Source organism: Manis pentadactyla, chromosome 9 (genome assembly GCF_030020395.1).
Source record: "Manis pentadactyla isolate mManPen7 chromosome 9, mManPen7.hap1, whole genome shotgun sequence".
Lineage (NCBI taxonomy): Eukaryota > Metazoa > Chordata > Mammalia > Pholidota > Manidae > Manis > Manis pentadactyla.
In genome coordinates this window covers 22,149,283-22,169,513 of record NC_080027.1, presented here as the reverse complement: position 1 = coordinate 22,169,513, position 20,231 = coordinate 22,149,283, and the positions used below count along the sequence as shown (strand labels likewise).

At 36.7% G+C, this 20,231-nt stretch overlaps 3 protein-coding genes across 3 annotated transcripts; all 3 read right to left on the bottom strand.

Annotated features, from left to right (window-relative positions):
• Positions 1 to 217: 217 nt before the first annotated feature.
• Positions 218 to 1,150, bottom strand: LOC130684705 (olfactory receptor 5W2-like). Its single transcript, XM_057506594.1, has one exon. The coding sequence runs from the start codon at positions 1,148 to 1,150 to the stop codon at positions 218 to 220; it is 933 nt and encodes a 310-aa protein (XP_057362577.1).
• Positions 1,151 to 7,898: 6,748 nt separating this feature from the next.
• On the bottom strand, positions 7,899 to 8,834 carry LOC118911061 (olfactory receptor 5W2-like). The gene has a single exon (XM_036882722.2). The coding sequence runs from the start codon at positions 8,829 to 8,831 to the stop codon at positions 7,899 to 7,901; it is 933 nt and encodes a 310-aa protein (XP_036738617.2). The 5' UTR covers positions 8,832 to 8,834.
• A 7,812-nt stretch (positions 8,835 to 16,646) lies between these two features.
• Positions 16,647 to 17,582, bottom strand: LOC118908062 (olfactory receptor 5W2-like). Its single transcript, XM_036877126.2, has one exon. It carries the CDS (start codon positions 17,577 to 17,579, stop codon positions 16,647 to 16,649), a length of 933 nt encoding a protein of 310 aa, XP_036733021.2. The 5' UTR covers positions 17,580 to 17,582.
• Positions 17,583 to 20,231: the final 2,649 nt, after the last annotated feature.

Genomic DNA, 20,231 nt, shown 5'->3' with positions numbered 1-20,231 from the left:
ACAAAGGTCAGGAGAATTTTCTGCAAAGAAGGAGTAACGTATTTAAGTTTAGACCCATATAACACAGCATCATATGGGGAACAATGACATTATCGTGATGGGACTTCAGAACAAATAGTCATTTTATTGTAGTTGAGACAACTCGTTTCTCTTGTGTCATCCAATATTTTATAAAAACAACAATCATGCTATGTGTGTGTCTGTGTAATACACCTACTTAAAACCACCTTTTAGTTTTCAGTTTTTCCAAGGCCTCCTTCACATCGTTGTTCCGCAGGCTATAAATCAGTGGGTTAAGCATGGGAATCACAAGGGTGTAAAACAGTGAGGTCATTTTATCTTGATCTAGGGAGTAGGCAGAGCTTGGCCTGAAATACATGAAGAGCATAGTTCCCTGGAAAATTGCAACAGCAGTTAAGTGGGAGGTGCAGGTGGAGAAAGCTTTGAGCCTCCCCTCAGCAGAGTGGATCTTCAAGACGGATAGGATTATGTAACAGTAAGAGACAAGAACTCCTGAAATGGTACTCACCTCAATGAAGCCAAATATTATGAATATCATTAACTCATTGAACTGTGTATCTGAGCAAGACAACAATAGGAGAGGTGGAGCATCACAGAAGAAATGGTTAATCACATTTGACCCACAGAAACATAAGCGGAATGTTAGTGTCGTGTGTATGAGAGCATCGGCCATTGCCACCATGTAAACCCCAGCCGTGAGCAGGGAGCACACTGTACTGGACATGTTGACCCTATAGAGCAAGGGGTTGCTAATGGCCTTGTACCGGTCAAAGGCCATCACCGCCAGCAACAGACACTCAGCATCTACAAAGCTACAGAAGATCCCCGTTTGCACAGCACAGCCATAGAAGGGAATTGACTTGTTCTTGGCAAATATGTCCACCAGCATCTTGGGCCCAACTGCCGTGGAATAGCAGAGGTCACAGAAGGAGAGGTGGCTGAGGAAAAAGTACATTGGCGTGTGCAGCTGAGAATCCATTCTAATTATAATGATCATTCCAAGATTTGCTAGGAAATTAGTGAGGTAAATCACTAGAAACATGGTAAAAACAGTCACCTTCATCCCAGGGTTATTGGTAATTCCCAAGAAAATAAGTTCAGTCACGGAGGAACAATTACCTCTATCCATGTTTCCCTGTTCTCTTCAGCGCGTTTGAGAAAATGATCAGAAAAATGACAGCTGCATGTTAATACGCTTTTGACAGTCTTAAAATTTTCTATAAGGCAGAACACAATTGCTTTCCGTAATTGTCTTTTTAAACTCAGAAAATTACTCAGTCAACAGTCACTCTTATAGAGGTATTGCTATCTGTATGACATTAATAAAAAAATACTGGGATAGGCAGTTGAGAAACTTTAATGTAAATCTAGATATCAGTCATGGGGTGTTTGACTTTCTATAAGCTCTTTAATTTTTCGGAGCATTACCTTCCATGTATGCAAGAGGATATTTGGATGGATTGATATCTCATTATATCTTCAAAATAATACCTAGGAGACACCAATGCTACAGAATCCAGGCTGTCAGGAATAAGCACTTTCCATGCTTGAAACATTCCATGGACAGAAAAATGATTTCAATTTCATTGTATCTCCAAAACCTAATTAGTTTAAAAGATTTTTGTATGAGTTTCAGAAACAATGAGCATGTCACACACTAATAATTATAAGAATAATTATGTTACTGTCTTGGCCTGTGTGGTCTTTAGTATTTGGTGAGACATGAAATAAGCATTATTAACTTTTCTCTAGAAAGTTATTGTTCACCCCATTACTCATTACTTAATTGTGGAGTGGTCTGGTGTTAAAGCAGGAATCTCTTGATCAGTCAAAAGAAAGTGCTAAAAAGAAGATAAAAAAACACAATTTAACACATGCATTTCTTTGAATTTTAGATGGAGTTTTAAAATTTAATAATGGAAATGAGACAGTGAATGCTTCTGAGATACACAGGCTTCTCTTCCTTGTGCATACATGTATTTATGTGTGTGTCATGTATTTGTGTGTGTGTATGTCTGTATTGATAATTGAGAAATGGAAGGTGTGGATGGATATGTTTATTAGGACCTAAATTAATGTGGCACATGGTTCACATGAAAATGAGTTTGTACATGTTATTTGTAATGTGGTACCTACATTATTTTTAAATAAAACAAAAAAACTTAAATTCCTGTATATATTTGCCTAGTGATAAAAGGCTTTCCTTTGGACCAACATCAAAACAAAGTAATTAAAAAGATATTTTTTAATTCATAATTTTAATAGTATTGTTGAAAAGTTCAGGTTCTTCCAGCTCTAAAATGGAAATATCATTTTGGCCATTAAATTGCAGAGTTTATTTAATTGAGTAAGCAGGCGTAAAATGCTTTATTTACAGATCTCTCTTTTGTTCCGAAAAAGTTTAGTTTATAGTCCCTTTTATTCTTTATATTAGGAAACTCAGGAACCTACCTGAGATGAGCAGCTCTTCAGTAGCTGAACAACGAGCAGATGGCTTTTATTTTACCAGGTACATTTGGGACTTAAATCACTGAAGCTACAGCCTGAAGGCTTTGGTGTTACACAAATGTGTCATTAATTTTATTTCCGGTTCTGTGTATTCCCCTGTGAACTCAGAAACCACTTTAGCAAAAGCTGGGATTTAATGCTCATTACTGTCCCCAAGTTGATCTATAGTAGGAAGAAAGCTGCAAATTACTATTTTTATGATATGCTTTGGTTTTCTTTAATGTATATCATTTTCCAGGGCACGTGGACCTCTCCTTAACCATTTCTAGCTCTTTTAAGTCCTTTGCTTTGTTTCTTCTGTATTTGAAACATTCTACTTCATGCCTCATTTAGGAATATTACTACAGTTTGATGGCATTTTTTCTTCTGTTAAAATATAATTGATATGCCATAATAACACTTGCTAAGCATTTCACTGACTTTGTGATTCAATCATATGCTCTACATGAAGTTCCCTTTTTATTGAATTATGTTTATTTTATCCATATAAGAATCTCTCTACTAAACTTAGTATTTTAGGAATGAGAACAATGTTTCTATTTTGTACTCTCTAAACTCCCAGTAAAAGGATTTGCAAAGGTGATTGCTTTCTAAATACTTATTGTTAAGTATTTCGGGCTATTTAAAATGGAAGGTACTGCACATAGAATAGTGTTATAATGGGTTTGGGTTAATTTCTCCTAATATAGTTCCTATGTTTTCATACTAGTTTTTGTGAATTGATAAATACTGGAAGCTTTTCATTCATACCCTCCACAAATCCTACCCAATGAGAGTGATGTAATATTCCCTAGTCCCTGAACTGCAATGTACCGTCTTGGTATTATGTAGGATGGGGCTACTTTCCAGGGTTAGAACTAATCTTGCTTTTACTACATCCTTAATAATTGCAGTGTCTCCTTTCTTTATGTGTGCTTTTCATGTTCCGATTCATTCAGTGGCTGATCATACCATTATTAGGGAAGAAGTTATGGACCGAAACTCCATGTTGTGCTGTTGTGCAGGTAAAATGCTACAATCACTTTTAAAACAATTTGGAGGTTCTTGGAAACATAAAGACAGACCTGCACTATGGTCTGACCATTTCATTCCTGGATATTTACCCCAAAGAAATTAAATCATATTTCCATACAATGGCTTGTGCAGGAATGTTTATAGCAATTTTATTTGTAATGGCCCAAATGGAAACACCGCAAATGTCCATCAATAGATGAATGGATGCACAAATTACTGTATATTGATAGTGAAGAGCATAAACTAAGAAAACATTCATGAAACTCGAAGTAATTATGATGAGTATATGAGAGAGTATGTATGCAGGATTCCATTTATGCAATAAATGTGACATTTTACAATATGCAAATCAAGGCAGTCCACTTCAGAACAGAGATGCCTATGGGTTCAGTGAATGTCTACTGTTGATTGGTATTTCAAGGTAATTTTACTAGTCATGCACATCACCTGCTTTTTCCGTCAGAATGCAGTTAATTTAATTGCCAGTAAGCCACTACTGCAAACCTGAGGACAGAAGGCTAAGATGGGTGAGGCATGTACTAGTTCACGCTCTTAAGTATTCTGAATTGTTCCCTGTTTATTCAGAAACCTCACCAAGAAGGTAGCAGGAAGACAGATCATCTCCTTGCGTGTTTTTCAGTTTTTTAAAATTGTTGTTTTTGTTCCTTGCTTTCTAGAAAGCTAGAGAGTTCATCAGGATAAAATCTGTAAAATTAGTATATTTTTTAATTTGGGAAAAGGACTTACTAGGACAGTTTTTGATGTTATTTTATATTCCATCGCTGTTCTCTGTGCAGTGATCCCAATACTAAGATACCAAATGCATTCCTGCGGGAAATACTGCTGGGGCAAAGCCCCAACCATCTAACTCACTGCTAACAATTGTCCACCAATTACACTCAAGAAACTGATGCATTTGTGTTATATGGGATGTTTACTTTCTTTGCTTAATTCTCTGGGATACTTTGGGAGGGTGTGCAGCTGTTCTGGGTTCTTCCTTCCATTTCTTTCAAACTCGTGTTTCCCTCAGGTGCTTCCCTGCCTTCAGGGATGTGAAGACCCCTTGGGTTACATTTGATTTTGAATAGAAGGTCATGGGAAAGGGTTATATTTATAAGTTTTTGCCCTTCTGCAGCTTGTACAATGTACCTGGTTTCGAATTCAGAGGGAGGAAGCCCACAATTAAATGAATCATTTAACTCTGTTTTGAAATTCTCTTTATTGGGATTTATATTTCCTATTCTTTAGCTCACTCCCACTAGATCTAATAAAACAGCCAATATATAGGTCAAATCAGTCTTTAGATGCTGTAAAATATGGGTCTCATAGGGATGGAGATGGGTTAATCAGATTACAGGTGGACATCCTCTAACTCTGAAGGAAATTCACTGACACTCTATTTCTCTTGGATTTACATATTCTGAACAAAGTTTCTATCTGTGCTTTTGCTCAGAAGTAATAATTTCAAAAATGTATGTGTTACTTGAGGAAAGTATGGTTATAACCCTTACATAGTTTTTTTCCAGCATGATACCTAGTGACAGGGAATGGTGTCCCATAAATGTTCCCTTTGAAAGACAGAGAAGTTTCTTGGGCTTTCCTTCCATTCTGAAATGTTTCCACACAAAGACTTTTGAAAATGTTGAAAATGGTAGCTAGAAAATCTAAGATATTCAGTGGCTTTTTTGCTTGTACAATTCTAATGGGTAATTAAGACCTAAAAATTCCATTCTTAGGTTTATGCCATGGTGAAATGAGTTAGTATGTACACCCAAACACATGCACAAAGATATTCAACATTACCTTATTTACAATAGTATAAAACTGAAAGCAACTCTGATTTTTATCAACACAATAGTACCGGAGTTGACATGGTATATACGTTCAAGCCACACACCTTATACACATACAATTATTTCAAGAACTTATAATGAGCACCCAGGAAGGTTATCTGGTGTTTTAAATTTATTATTTATTTGTTTGTTTTCCCATTTTGTGTCCAAAACAGCATGGGATGTTTTGTACAGCAGGGAAAGAATGCTAAATCCTTGACAAAGAATACTCCCAATCTCATATTAGAAGCGGTGATTTAATAAACAGCATGATAGTAAAATGGTGCTTAAAGGGGATGGTTCATTGTGAATTACAAAAAGGGACATTTAACTGGGATTCAGAAGGGGGCAAGAAGGGAAGGGAGTTTTCCTAGAGCATTGACAGAGGAGTTGATGAAAATGAGAGCACCATGCTGTGTTTTACCAAGACCCTTTTCATTGCTCTTTATAACCTAAGTACTTGGATTTCTTTTCTGTTTTTCCCTGCAGCTTTCTTGAGTCAAAATTGACAGATAAGATTGGGTATGTTCACAATAGCGAAAATATGGAAGCAACATAAATGTCAATCAGTAGGTGAATGGATAAAGAAGATGTGGTACATATACACAATAGAATATTACTCAGCTATAAGAAAAAAACAGATCCTACCATTTGCAATGACATGGATGGAGCTAGAGGGTATTATGCTCAGTGAAATAAGCCAGGCGGAGAAAGACAAGTACCGAATGATTTCACTCATATGTGGAGTATAAGAACAAAAGAAAACTGAAGGAACAAAACAGCAGCAGAAGCACAGAACCCAAGAATGGACTAATAGTTACCAAAGGGAAAGGGACTGGGGAGGACGGGTGGGCAGGGAGGTATAAGGGCGGGAAAAAAGAAAGGGGGCATTATGATTAACATGTATAGTGTGGGGGGGGCATGGGGAGGGCTGTGCAACACAGAGAAGACAAGCAGTGATTTTACAGCATCATACTATGTTGATGGACAGTGACTGTGAATGGGGATGTGGGAGGAACTAGGTGTAGGGGGGAGCCTAGTAAACATAATGTCCTTCATGTAATTGTAGATTAATGATACCAAAATAAAACTAATAAAAAAAAAAGAGTATGGAAAAAAAAAAGATTGGGTACGTTCAAGATATACACATATATACTTTGATATATGAATAATTTGTGAAATCATTATCAAGATAAAGTTAAGAAACAAATCAATTACCTCACAGAATTATCACTTTTCATTGTGTTGATAATATTTACTATCTACTCTCTTAGCAATTTTCAATATGCAGTATAATATTGTTAACTAGAGTCACTATGATGTACATTTGATCCCCAGATCTTATTCATCTTATAGAAGACATTTGCAACATTTGACCAAACCTCCCCATGAGTAAAATTGTGATATTTCCAGAATCTCTCTCCTGGCCTTAGTGCATCTCCACATCAATAGATGTTTCCAAGGGGTGGAGAGAAGTCCATGTCTACATTAATAGGTGATTTCAAGGGGGAGTTAGGGCATGTCTGGACTAGAGAGGTGTGGTTGGGGTCCATCCTGGCTGCCAGGAGGTGAGGCACAATGGTGAGCAGAAGTGGACAACTGCTTGTGAGCAATAAATGTGTTTCTTCCACTTTATTTCTCCCTTTGACTGATTTCAGTTTCAAAGGTAATTTGTCCCTGTCTGAGAGAAAGATTCCCCACCCCCCAGAGTTACACTCCCTATTCCTCCCCCTCCGCAGTCCCTGGCAACTACCATTCTACTGTCTGTTCTTTTCAGTTTGACTTTTTTAGATGCCCTTTCCAAGTGAGGTCATTCATACAATAATTGTCTTTCTCTGTCTATTTCACATATCATATAACCCTCAAGGTTCAACCATGTTGTAGCATCCATTAATGACTTCTGTACTTCTAAAATCTCATGGATTTGCCCAATTTAGAACGTCGCCAGTTGTCAGAACCTCTGCACTATGTTTTCCACTTCCAACTTGCATCTTTTTAGGTCTGACACTTAATATCTCCATTCAAAGAAGCCTTTATTTTGCATTAAATTTGGACATGCTGCTTTGGATGTAGAGTCCCCATTTTCATCACAATTTTGAAGCTTATTATGAATTATTTGAGTGCTTAGTCAATGAATGTTGGTTATTTATACTAGGCTATAGGTGTCATTAGTGTAGAAACTGCTGGTGTGCCTTGGGATACAAAACATCTAAATGCTCAGGTCATTTATTAAACACACGACAAATTTTGCTGTAATAAACTAATACTTGAATGAAAAGATGAACCAACAAAAATATGGCAGAACTACAAAGGTCAGGAGAGATTTACGTAAAGAAGGAGTAACGTATTTAAGTTTAGACACATATAACACAGCATCATATGGGGAACAATGACATTATCGTGATGGGACTTCAGAACAAATAGTCATTTTATTGTAGTTGAGACAACTCGTTTCTCTTGTGTCATCCAATATTTTATAAAAACAACAATCATGCTATGTGTGTGTCTGTGTAATATAACTGCTTAAAACCACCTTTTAGTTTTCAGTTTTTCCAAGGCCTCCTTCACATCCTTGTTCCGCAGGCTGTAAATCAGAGGGTTAAGCATGGGAATCACAAGGGTGTAAAACAGTGAGGTCATTTTGTCTTGATCTAGGGAGTAGGCAGAGCTTGGCCTGAAATACATGAAGAGCATAGTTCCCTGGAAAATTGCAACAGCAATTAAGTGGGAGGTGCAGGTGGAGAAAGCTTTGAGCCTCCCCTCAGCAGAGTGGATCTTCAAGACGGATAGGATTATGTAACAATAAGAGATAAGAACTCCTGAAATGGAGCTCAGTTCAATGAAGCCAAAAAAGGTGAATAATGCCAACTCATTGACGTGTGTATCTGAGCAGGAAAGGAGGTAAAGGGGAGGTAAATCACAGAAGAAATGGTTAATCTCATTTGACCCACAGAAACATAAGTGGAATGTTAGTGTCGTGTGTATCAGAGCATCCGCCATCCCTACCACGTAAGCTGCAGCCGTGAGTAGGGAGCACACTGTGCTGGACATGTTTACTGTGTAGAGCAAGGGGTTGCTGATGGCCTTGTATCTATCAAACGCCATCACCGCCAGCAGCAGACACTCAGAATCCGCAAACATACAGACAATCAAGAATTGTAGAGCACAACCAATGATGGGAATTGATTTGTTTTTGGCAAATATGTCCACCAGCATCTTGGGACCAATTGCTGTGGAATAGCAGAGGTCACAGAAGGAGAGGTGGCTGAGGAAAAAGTACATCGGTGTGTGCAGCTGAGAATCCATTCTAATTATAATGATCATTCCAAGATTTGTTATGAAATTAGTGAGGTAAATCACTAGAAACATGGTGAAAACAGTCACCTTCATCCCAGGGTCATTGGTAATTCCCAAGAAAATAAATTCAGTCACGGAGGAACAATTACCTCTATCCATGCTTCTCTGTTCTCTTCTGCACATTTGAGAAAATGATCAGGAAAATGACAGCTGCATGTTATACGCTTTTGACAGTCTTAAAATTATCTGTAAGGCAGAACACAATTGCTTTCTGTAATTGTCTTTTTAAACTCAGAAAATTACTCAGTCAACAGTCACTCTTAAAGAGACATTGCTATCTGTATGATATTAATGAAAAAATACTGGGATAGGCAGTTGAGAAAGTTTAATATAAATCTATGTATCAGTCATGAGGTGTGTGACTTTCTATAAGCTCTTTAATTTTTCTGAGCATTACCTTCCTTGTATCCAGGAGGATATTTGGATGGAGTGATATCTCATTATATCTACAAAATAATACCTAGGTGACACCACTGCCACAGAATCCAGGCTGTCAGGAATAAGCACTTTCCATGCTTGAAACATTCCATGGATATAAAAATTATTAAAATTTCATTGTTTCTCCAAAACCTGATTAGTTTAAAAGATTTTTGTATGAGTTTCAGAAACAATGAGCATGTCACACACTAATAATTATAAGAATAATTATGTTACTGTCTTGGCCTGTGTGGTCTTTAGTATTTGGTGAGACATGAAATAAGCATTATTAACTTTTCTCTAGAAAGTTATTATTCGCCCCATTACTCATTTCCTAATTGTGGAGTGGTCTGGTGTTGAAGCAGGAATCTTTTGATAAGTCAAAAGAAAGTGCTATAAAGAAGAGAAAAAAAGACAATTTAACACGTACATTTCTTTTAATTTTAGATGGAGTTTTAAAGTTTAAAAATGGAAATGAGGCAGTGAATGCTTCTGAGATACACAGGCTTCTCTTCCTTGTGTATACATGTATTTATGTGTGTGTCATGTATTTGCGTGTGTGTGTGTGTATGTCTGTATTGATAATTGAGAAATGGAACGTGGGGGATGGATATGTTTATTAGGACCTAAATTAATGTGGCACATGGTTCACATGAAAATGAGTTTGTATATGTTATTTGTAATGTGGTACCTACATTATTTTTAAATAAAACAAACAAAAAAACTTAAATTCCTGTATACATTTGCCTCGTGATAAAAGGCTTTCCTGTGGACCAACATCAAAACAAAGTAATTAAAACGAAATTTTTTAATTCATAATTTTAATAGTACTTTTCATAAGTTCAGATTCTTCCAGTTCTGAAGTGGAAATATCATTTTGGCCATTAAATTGCAGAGTTTATTTAATTGAGTAAGCAGGCATAAAATGCTTTTTTTACAGATCTCTCTTTTGTTCCGAAAAAGTTAAGTTTGTACTCCCCTTTATTCTTTATATTAGGAAACTCAGGAACCTACCTGAGATGAGCAGGTCTTCAGTAGCTGAACAACGAGCAGATAGCTTTTATTTTACCAGGTACATTTGGGACTTAAATCTCTGAAGCTAGAGCCTGAAGGCTTTAGTGTTACGCAAATGTGTCATTAATTCTATTTCCGGTTCTGTGTATTCCCCTGTGAACTCAGAAACCACTTTAGCAAAGGCTGGGATTTAATACTCATTACTGTCCCCAAGTTGATCTATAGTAGGAAGAAAGCTGCAAATTATTATTTTTATGATATGCTTTGGTTTCCTTTAATGTATATCATTCTCCAGGGCAAGTGGAAATTTGACGAAGCTCACGTGGACCTCTCCTTAACCATTTCTAACTCCTTTCAGTTCTTTGCTTTGTTTCATCTGTATTTGAAACATTCTACTTTATGCCTCATTTAGGAATATTACTACCCTTTGATGGCATTTTCTCTTCTATTAAAATATAATTGATATGCCATATTAATAACACTTGCTAACGATTTCACTGACTTTGTGATTCAATCATTTGCTCTACATGAAGTACCCTTTTTATTGAATTATGTTTGTTTTATTCATATAAGAATCTCTCTACTAAACTTAGGATATTAGGAATGAGAAAAATGTTTCTATTTTGTACTCTCTAAACTCCCAGTAAAAGAATTTGCAAAGGTAATTGCTTTCTAAATACTTATTGTTAAGTATTTCTGTCCATTTAAAATGAAAGTTGATGTACATAGGATAGTGTTATAATGGATTTGGGTTTATTTCACCTAATATAGTTCCTATGTGCAAGGGTAAAACATTTAAACATTTTTCATGGATGTTGACATTTCTAAAAAAGCAGAGTTTTACCCTTTTTCTTAATATAATTAAAGTTTGCTGTTATCCATACTAGTTTCTGTAAATTGATAAATACTGGAAGCTTTTCATTCATACCCTCCACAAATCCTACCCAATGAGTGACAGAATGTTCCCTAGTTCCTGAACTGCAATGTACCATCTCGGTATCATGTGTGATTGGGCTTCTTTTCCAGGTTAGAACTAATTTTGCTTGCTTTTACTACATCCTTAATAATTGCAGTGTCTCCTTTCTTTATGTGTGCTTTTCATGTTCCGATTCATTCAGTGGCTGATATACTATTATTAGGGAAGAAGTTATAGACCTAAACTCCACGTTGTGCTGTTGTGCATGTAAAATGCTACAATCACTTTTAAAACAATTTGGCAGGTTCTTGGAAACATAAAGATAGACCTGCACTATGGTCTGACCATTTCATTCCTGGATATTTATCCAAAAGAAATTAAATCATATGTCCATACAATGGCTTGTGCAGAAATATTTATAGCAATTTTATTTGTAATGGCCCAAATGGAAACACTGCAAATGTCCATCAATAGATGAATGGATGCACAAGTTACTGTATATTGATAGTGAGGAGCATAAACTAAGAAAACATTCATGAAACTCGAAGTAATTATGATGAGTGTATGAGAGAGTGTATATGTAGGATTCCATTTATGCAATAAATGTGACATTTTGCAATATGCAAATCAAGGCGGTACTTCAGAGCAGAGATGCCTATGGGTTCAGTGAATGTCTACTGATGATTGGTATTTCAAGGTAATTTTGCTAGTCATGCACATCACCTGCTTTTTCCGTCAGAATGCAGTTAATTTAATTGCCAGTAAGCCACTACTGCAAACCTGAGGACAGAAGGCTAAGATGGGTGAGGCATGTACTAGTTCATGGTCTTAAGTAGTCTGGATTGTTCCCTGTTTATTCAGAAACCTCACCAAGAAGGTAGCAGGAAGACAGATAATCTCCTTGTGTGTTTTTCAGTTTTTTAAAATTGTTGTTTTTGTTCCTTGCTTTCTAGAGAGCTAGAGAGTTCATCAAGATAAAATCTGTAAAATTAGTACATTTTTTAATTTGGGAAAAGGGCTTACTGGTGACAGTTTTTGATAATATTTTATATTCCATTGCTGTTCTCTGTGCAATGATCCCAATACTAAGATACCAAATGCATTCCTGTGGGAGATATTGCTGGGGCAAAGCCCCAACCATCTAACTCACTGCTAATAATTGTCCACCAATTACACTCAAGAAACTGATGCATTTGTGTTATATGGGATGTTTACTTCCATTGCCTGAGTCTCCGGGATGCTTTGGGAGGGCGTGCAGCTGTCCTGGGTCCTTTCTTCCATTCCTTTCAAACTCGTGTTTCTCTCAGGTGCTTCCCTGTCTTCAGGGATGTGAAGACCCCTTGGGTTACATTTGCTCAATCAGGACCTCACTGGAGCTTCTTGAACAGTTGCAGTTCTCAAGACCACACAGGCTAACTTCCCTTCAGTCTACTCCCCACCCCAACCCCATGATTTAGACCCGGGCTTGTGTAGTCACATTATTTCAAGCTGGATGACCTAATTTACTTCCCAGTGGATTTCTGTTTTCATGAATAGTGGAGTCATAAATAATTGGAAATGGCTTAAGAGAAATTTTATACATAGCCTCCATGTGAGTGAGCAAAATGCACCTTTATCTAGGGGTTTCTGGGTACCTTTGGTGACACTAAACAATACTGTGCAGGCAGCCGTCTACCTGAAATCACATTCTTTGGAAAATAGTTGTCTGTCCCTGAAACACTGAGTGTTATGACGGGGTTCCTGGTATGACACCAGGTACCAAAGTACATTATTTCGTTAAGGATGGAGGAAAGACTACAGATGCCTCTGTGTATAAAGATTTTGCAGTGCAAGGAAGTCAGCTCTTTTACTAAATGGTTGTGTACTGAGATATCCTATGAAATATGTGCATTACATTAATTTTACAAATATATTGTGAACACCTATTGTGCTTAACTGACTGCTAGATTTGAAAAACAAAATGCTGTATTTGTTTACAATCTGATAGTGAATATACTTTGCTTTTGAAAATCTTTTAGAGTCTAATAAACATACAGAACACTTTTATTTTTAAAAATATACTGCAAGTAAGTCTTCTTAAATGAAAAGATTCCCTTCACCTGAACCAGGCCAAAAATAGAACAATTATTAGCATCTCAGAAATCATTCCCACACCCATCTCTAATTGATGTCCAGTATGGTAGGTTCATGTGTAAGTACAGAGTAGTGAAATCATACACTTTTTACACTTTTTCCCTTGCTCATTTTACTCAACATTAGGTTTGTGACATTTTTCCACGGTGTAGTTTGTGGAGGTAGTTCATTCATCCTCATTGTTTTGAGTTTCCTAAACTGACCATGATTAACCTAATCTGGAGCAAGGGTCAATAAACCATGGCACTTTACGTTTTACTGGACATGGGATATAACTTTTATTTATAGGTGGCTGATGGTTGCTCTTGTGATACATGGGAGATCCTAAGTGTTTGCAAGTAAGAGCTGATGGCCTGCAAACCCTAAAAGGTACAATGTTTAGTGCTTTAAGGAAAACTTATCAATACCTGTAATATTGTGTTGATTACAATTTGAGTGGATTACAGTTTTATATTTCTACAAATAATGCAATGGTAAATATTTTTGCACCTGTCTTTGAGTGGACACATTCACTTATTACACTTCAGTAGAAATCTAGGGAAAGAGTTTTTAGGTTATAAGACAATTTATGTACAGCCTTAAACACAAACATACAGTTTTATAAGGGAAAGTGCCAGTTCTTATTCTACTCTCAGTGTATGGAAGCCACACCCTCGCCAATAATTGATATTTCATTATTTTCATATTAGAGTCATAATACTACATTCAAGTACTTATTTTATTTGCTTGAATACCAATAAAGTTGGATATCTACTTCCATTAAGTGTCTATGAAACTCTGATTTTGAATAGAAGGCTACGAGAAAGGGTTATTTTTATATTTTTATAAGTATTTGCCCTTCTGCAGCTTGTACAATCTACCTGGTTTCAAATTCAGGTGGAGGAAGCCCACAATTAAATGAATCATTTAACTCTGTTTTGAAATTCTCTTTATTGGGATTTATATTTCCTATTCTTTTGCTCACTCCCACTAGATCTAATAAAACAGCCAATATATAGGTCAAATCAGTCTTTAGATGCTGTAAAATATGGGTCTCATAGGGATGGAGATGGGTTAATCAGATTACAGGTGGACATCCTCTAACTCTGAAGGAAATTCACTGACACTCTATTTCTCTTGGATTTACATATTCTGAACAAAGTTTCTATCTGTGCTTTTGTTCAGAAGTAACAATTTCAAAAATGTATGTGTTACTTGAGGAAAGTATGGTTATAACCCTTATATAGTTTTTTTCCAGCATGATACCTAGTGACAGGGAATGGTGTCCCATAAATGTTCCCTTTGAAAGACAGAGAAGTTTCTTGGGCTTTCCTTCCATTCTGAAATGTTTCCACACAAAGACTTTTGAAAATGTTGAAAATGGTAGCTAGAAAATCTAAGATATTCAGTGGCTTTTTTGCTTGTACAATTCTAATGGGTAATTAAGACCTAAAAATTCCATTCTTAGGTTTATGCCATGGTGAAATGAGTTAGTATGTACACCCAAACACATGCACAAAGATATTCAACATTACCTTATTTACAATAGTATAAAACTGAAAGCAACTCTGATTTTTATCAACACAATAGTACCGGAGTTGACATGGTATATACGTTCAAGCCACACACCTTATACACATACAATTATTTTAAGAACTTATAATGAGCACCCAGGAAGGTTATCTGGTGTTTTAAATTTATTATTTATTTGTTTTCCCGTTTTGTGTCCAAAACAGCAATGGGTGTTTTGTACAACAGGGAAAGAATGCTAAATCCTTGACAAAAATACTCCCAATCTCATATTAGAAGCGGTGATTTAATAAACAGCATGATAGTAAAATGGTGCTTAAAGGGGATAGTTCATTGTGAATTACAAAAAGGGACATTTAACTGGGACTCAGAAGGGCCAAGAAGGGAAGGAAATTTTCCTAGAGCATTGACAGAGGAGTTGATGAAAATGAGAGCCCCATGCTGTTTTACCAAGACCCTTTCCATTGCTCTTTACAACCTAACTATTTAAACTTTTTTCTTTTTTTTTCCCGCAGCTTTCTTGAGACAAAGTTGACAGGTAAGATTGGGTATGTTCAAGATATACACATATAGACTTTGATATATGAATGATTTGTGAAATCATTATCAAGATAAGGCTAAGAAACAAATCAATTACCTCACAGAATTATCACTTTTTCATTGTGTTGATAATATTTACTATCTACTCTCTTAGCAGTTTTCAATATACAGTATAGTATTGTTAACTAGAGTCACTATGATGTACATTTGATCCCCAGATCTTATTCATCTTATAGAAGACATTTGCAACATTTGACCAAACCTCCCCGTGGGTAAAATTGCAATATTTCCAGAGTCTCTCTCCTGGCCTTAGTGCATCTCCACATCAATAGATGTTTCCAAGGGGTGGAGAGAAGTCCATATCTGTATCAATAGGTGATTTCAAGGGGGAGCCAGGCATGTCTGGACTGGAGAGGTGTGGGTGGGGTCCATCGTGGCAGCCAGGAGGTGAGGCACAATGGTGAGCAAAAGTGGACAGATGCTTGTGACCAATAAATGTGTTTCTTCCACTTTATTTCTCCCTTTGACTAATTTCAGTTTTAAAGGTAATTTGTCCCTGGCTGGGAGAAAGATTCCCCACCCCCCAGAGTTACACTCCCTATTTCTCCCCCCCTCCACAGTCCCTGGCAACTACCATTCTACTGTCTGTTCTTTTCAGCTTGACTTTTTTAGATGCCCTTTCTAAGTGAGGTCATTCATATAACAATTGTCTTTCTCTGTCTATTTCACGTAGCATAAGACCCTCAAGGCATCCATGAATGACTTCTCTACTTCTAAAAACTCATGGATTTGCCCAATTTAGGACGTCTCCAATTGTCAGATCCTCTTCACTATGTTTTCCACTTCCAACTTGCATCTTTTTACGTCTGACACTTAATATCTCCATTCAAAGAAGCCTTTATTTTACATTAAATTTGGACATGCTGCTTTGGATGTAGAGTCCTCATTTTCATCACAATTTTGAGGCTTATGAATTATTTGAGTGCTTAGTCAATGAATGTTGGTTATTTATACTAGGCTATAGGTGTCGTTAGTGTAGAATCTGCTGGTGTGCCTTGAGATACAAAACATCTAAATGCTCAGGTCATTTATTAAACACACGACAAATTTTGCTGTAATAAACTAATGTTAGAATGAAAAGACGAACCAATAAAAATATGGCAGAACTACAAAGGTCAGGAGAGATTTACGTAAAGAAGGAGTAACGTATTTAAGTTTAGACACATACAACACAGCATCATATGGGGAACAATGACATTATCGTGATGGGACTTCAGAACAAATAGTCATTTTATTGTAGTTGAGACAACTCGTTTCTCTTGTGTCATCCAATATTTTATAAAAACAACAACCATGCTATGTGTGTGTCTGTTTAATACAACTGCTCAAAACCACCTTTTAGTTTTCAGTTTTTCCAAGGCCTCCTTCACATCCTTGTTCCGCAGGCTGTAAATCAGAGGGTTAAGCATGGGAATCACAAGGGTGTAAAACAGTGAGGTCATTTTGTCTTGATCTAGGGAGTAGGCAGAGCTTGGCCTGAAATACATGAAGAGCATAGTTCCCTGGAAAATTGCAACAGCAATTAAGTGGGAGGTGCAGGTGGAGAAAGCTTTGAGCCTCCCCTCAGCAGAGTGGATCTTCAAGACGGATAGGATTATGTAACAGTAAGAGACAAGAACTCCTGAAATGGTACTCACTTCAATGAAGCCAAATATTATGAATATCATTAACTCATTGACCTGTGTATCTGAGCAAGACAACAATAGGAGAGGTGGAGCATCACAGAAGAAATGGTTAATCTCATTTGACCCACAGAAACATAAGCGGAATGTTAGTGTCGTGTGTATCACAGCATCCGCCATCCCCACCATGTAAACCCCAGCCATGAGCAGGGAGCACACTGTGCTGGACATGTTGACCTTATAGAGCAAGGGGTTGCTAATGGCCTTGTACCGATCAAAGGCCATCACCGCCAGCAGCATACACTCAGAATCTGCAAAGGTACAGAAAATCCCCAATTGCACAGCACAGCCATAGAAGGGAATTGACTTATTTTTTTCAAATATGTCCACCAGCATCTTGGGCCCAACTGCCATGGAATAGCAGAGGTCACAGAAGGAGAGGTGGCTAAGGAAAAAGTACATTGGTGTGTGCAGCTGGGAATCCATTCTAATTAGAATGATCATTCCGAGATTTGCCAGAAGGTTAATAAGATAAGCAAGAAGAAATGCTGTAAATAGGGCCCCTTTCATCCCAGGATTATTGGAAATTCCTAAGAAAATAAATTCAGTCACCGAGGAGCAATTACCCTTATCCATGGTTCTTCTTGCCTAAACTGTTGAGAAAATGATAAAAAAACTGAAAGATGCAGGATTCTGGACATTCACAAAATATCTGTAAGGCAGCACACAATTTCTTTCTGCAATTGTCTTTTTATACTCAGGATATTACTCAGTCAATAATTGCCCTTTAAAGAGGCATTGTTATCTTTACGACAATAATAAAAAATATCTGAGAGAGGAAGTTGAGAAACTGACCTAAATCTAGATGTCAGTCATGAGGTATGTGACTTTCTAAAGCTCTTCTGTAAGCCATATCTTCATTATCTTGGGGAGTAAAGTTGGATGAATTTATCTTTTATTCATATATTCAAACTAATATTGAAGAGACACCAATATGTGAAATGCTGGGCTGTAAGATATGAGACAAAACATATTCTATGCTTGAAAATATTCACATGGCTTCAAAAAATGATTACAATTGTTACGTTCCTCAAAGACATGATTGGTTTAAAAAACCTTGAATTATTTCTAGAAACAATGAGCACATTACTGACTAATAGTAGTGGAAAAAGTGTATTACTGATCTTGGTATATGTTCTTGTTAATAGTTGGTGAGACATGAAATATGCATTATTGACCTTCACTCTAGAAATGTAATATTGCTTTGCCACAATGCTCATTACCCATTTGTGGAGTCGTCGGGTTCCGAGGAAGGAGTCTCTTGGCCAAAGAAACAGTGATAATAAGAAGTGAAAACTACAGAATCTAACACATACTTTAGCATCTTTTTGGATTTTAAATGTCTTTTTACTAAAAATGGCAGTGGTATGAAGGACAATAAATGCTTCTGAGATATATAGGCTTCTCTCCCTTGCATGGGTCTTGGTGTGTGTCACAGGTTTGCATGTGTATGTGTTTCTGTTGACATACGAGAATTGAAATGTGGGGCACAGATATATTTTTTTAGACCTAAGTGAATATGGCATGTGATTTACATAGATATTTGCTCATGTAATTTATAATATGGTACCACAACTACTTTTGAAATAAGACAAATGAAAAGCCTTTAAATTCATGTGTACCCTCGCTAAGTGATAGGAGTAAAGGCTTTCAAGTGAATCTAGATTAAAATAAAAAAATTAAAATGTTATTTTGTAGATACTAATATAGTCAGTATCTTTCAATTCTGAGAAGAAAATATCACTGTGGCAATTAAGTGGAGGATAAAATTAAATTGAGCAAGCAGGCATAAAAGTATTCATTTAAAATCTCTCATGTTTTCCTATATTCGTTAATTTAGGAGACTCGGGAACCTACCTGAGATGAGGAGGTCTCAGTAGGAGAACAATGGCTGGGAGGCATTTTATTTTACCAGCTGACATTTGGGACTTAAATCTCTGAAATTACTGCCCTTGGGCTTTGGTGTTATGCAAGCATGTCATCAATTATGTTTTTGGTTCTGTATGTTCTCCTGTGAATAGAGCACTAACTTTAGCAAAGATGAGTATGAATACTTCACTCTCATCATCTAATTGGTCTGTGGTAGGAAGAAAATGCTCATTATTTTTATGATTTTTCACAATTACTTCTTTCTCAGTCAAAGCAGAAAGAATGAAACCCCAATAGAATTCTGTTTATCAGATCCAGGGCCTTTCTGTTGTTCATTTTGTATCTTCCATCTTTGAAACATTCTCCTTCACCACTATGTTTACGGCTATTGCTAATCATCAATGGTCTATTTTTGTTTTTGGAATGTAATAAAATATTGTAAAATTCACCATTTTAACATATACATTTCTTTGGTTTTTTTTTTTTAAATTTTTAAAAAATTTATTTATTTTAATTTTTTTGAAGAACATTATGTTTACAAGGCTCTCCCCTACCCCAAGTCCCCCCCACAAACCCTATTACAGTCACTGTCCATCAGCATAGCAAGACGCTGTAGAATCACTACTTGTCTTCTCTGTGTTGCAAAGCCCTCCACTTTCCCCCACCCCCAACATTATACATGCTAATCATAATACCCTCTATCTTCTTCCCCACCCATATCCCACCCTACCCTCCCATTCTCCCCAGTCTCTTTCCCTTTGGTAACTGTTAGTCCATTCTTGGGTTCTGTGATTCTGCTGCTGTTTTGTTCCTTCAGTTTTTCTTTTGTTCTTATACTCCACAGATGAGTGAAATCATTTGGTATTTGTCTTTCTCTGCTTGGCTTATTTCACTGAGCATAATACCCTCTAGCTCCATCCATGTTGTTGCAAATGGTAGGATTTGTTTTCTTCTTATGGCTGAATAATATTCCATTGTGTATATGTACCACATCTTCTTTATCCATTCATCTATTGATGGACACTTAGGTTGCTTCCATTTCTTGGCTATTGTAAATAGTGCTGCGATAAGCATAGGGGTGCATCTGTCTTTTTCAAACTGGAGTGCTGCATCCTTAGGGTAAATTCCTAGAAGTGGAATTCCTGGGTCAAATGGTAAGTCTATTTTGAGCATTTTTGAGGAACCTCCATATTGCTTTCCACAATGGTTGAACTAATTTACATTCCCACCAGCAGTGTAGGAGGGTTTCCCTTTCTCCACAACCTCGCCAACATTTGTTGTTGTTTGTCTTTTGGATGGTGGCCATCCTTACTGGTGTGAGGTGATATCTCATTGTGGTTTTAATTTGCATTTCTCTGA

Bases quoted from the DNA above. Each gene is read 5' to 3' on its own strand.
- LOC130684705 (XM_057506594.1), bottom strand. From the start codon at position 1,150: ATGGATAGAGGTAATTGTTCCTCCGTGACTGAACTTATTTTCTTGGGA.
- LOC118911061 (XM_036882722.2), bottom strand. From the start codon at position 8,831: ATGGATAGAGGTAATTGTTCCTCCGTGACTGAATTTATTTTCTTGGGA.
- LOC118908062 (XM_036877126.2), bottom strand. From the start codon at position 17,579: ATGGATAAGGGTAATTGCTCCTCGGTGACTGAATTTATTTTCTTAGGA.